The sequence below is a fragment of the Trichinella spiralis genome (genome assembly GCF_000181795.1).
Source record: "Trichinella spiralis strain ISS 195 chromosome Unknown Scfld4257, whole genome shotgun sequence".
Classification (NCBI taxonomy): domain Eukaryota; kingdom Metazoa; phylum Nematoda; class Enoplea; order Trichinellida; family Trichinellidae; genus Trichinella; species Trichinella spiralis.
The window spans coordinates 1-1135 of NW_003531196.1; the positions used below are offsets into that span (position 1 = coordinate 1).

The 1135-nt window shown below is 33.2% G+C and overlaps 1 protein-coding gene across 1 annotated transcript; it reads right to left on the minus strand.

Moving 5' to 3' along the window:
- Positions 1 to 133: 133 nt before the first annotated feature.
- Positions 134 to 482, minus strand: Tsp_15553 (conserved hypothetical protein). The gene is made up of 2 exons (XM_003367452.1): positions 399 to 482; positions 134 to 349 (listed from the first exon to the last, which is right to left on the minus strand). Exons 1-2 carry the CDS (start codon positions 480 to 482, stop codon positions 134 to 136), a joined length of 300 nt encoding a protein of 99 aa, XP_003367500.1.
- Positions 483 to 1135: the final 653 nt, after the last annotated feature.

Below are 1135 nucleotides of genomic sequence, written 5' to 3' on the forward strand. Positions count from 1 at the left end.
GGCCTTTGTCGTATGGTGATTGTCAATCCCGACGCGGTCGTTCCCCACTTTGCCTATTTGTGCGACGCGTTCGCGTCGTGGTCGTCGCCCAAAACCGAACTGAAAGCGCTCGTCTGCAGCATACTGTACGCGTTCAGACAGCAGATGGGCGAGGCGGCCTGGCAGGATTGCGTGGGCAAATTCCCTTCGCCCATGTTGGAACGACTACAGTATTTGTACGGATTTTGATTATTGGGAGCGTGGACAAAGGAAGGATGGAAAACAATTTTGCATGTTCAACAACAACAACAATTACAACCACCACCACCACCACCACTACTACTACTACTACTACTACTACTACTATCGTCTTAGCAAAAATATTTATTCATTTTAACCAACAAAAACATTCATTCTACTATTCTTCTCTTCTGTTTTGTTTTAATTTCTTCTTTGCATGCTTCTTCATTCTTTGTTTTAATTATTCTTACTGGTATGCGCATGTATTATATATATATTTATTTTTTTTTCTTTATATTCCTGTCACTATATTCATTTGAAAACAAAAAATTTTTTTTTGAATCTCAATTTCTTTACTCCAGTGGTTAATTATCACTATTATTATTATTATTATTATTATTATCTTACCGGTATTAAAATGAGAATACACCGTTATGTTCTCATGAAGTTATTTTTATACTTTATTTCTTTTTCAGGTCCACAACCACTGGTCTCTTTCTCTTCTATATACGGCTTTTTTTGTTGCTTTATCTTTTTCTCTTTTTTGTTTTTAATCTACACGTCTGTTTTTTGTTTTTCTTTTTATTACTATGTACATCTTCGATGACAATTGATCACCACTACTAATTCTTCTCTATAATTACAATAATGAATATGTGTATATATTTTTTTTTTCTTCATAATTTGTCGAGAAACATTTTTTTTCTCCTCCTGACATACAATGTCTACTTTTTCTTCTAAATTATTTATTTTCATTAATATTTTGGTGAATGAGACGGGAATTCTCCAATGTGTTTTTTTTCTTCGTTTTTTATGTTCATTTTCATTTGGTGCTGTTTTTTTGCTCATCATTGCTTCATTTTCATTTTTTTCTCACTTTTACTTTTGGCTGAACTAGCGATTGTTCTGTAAAGAA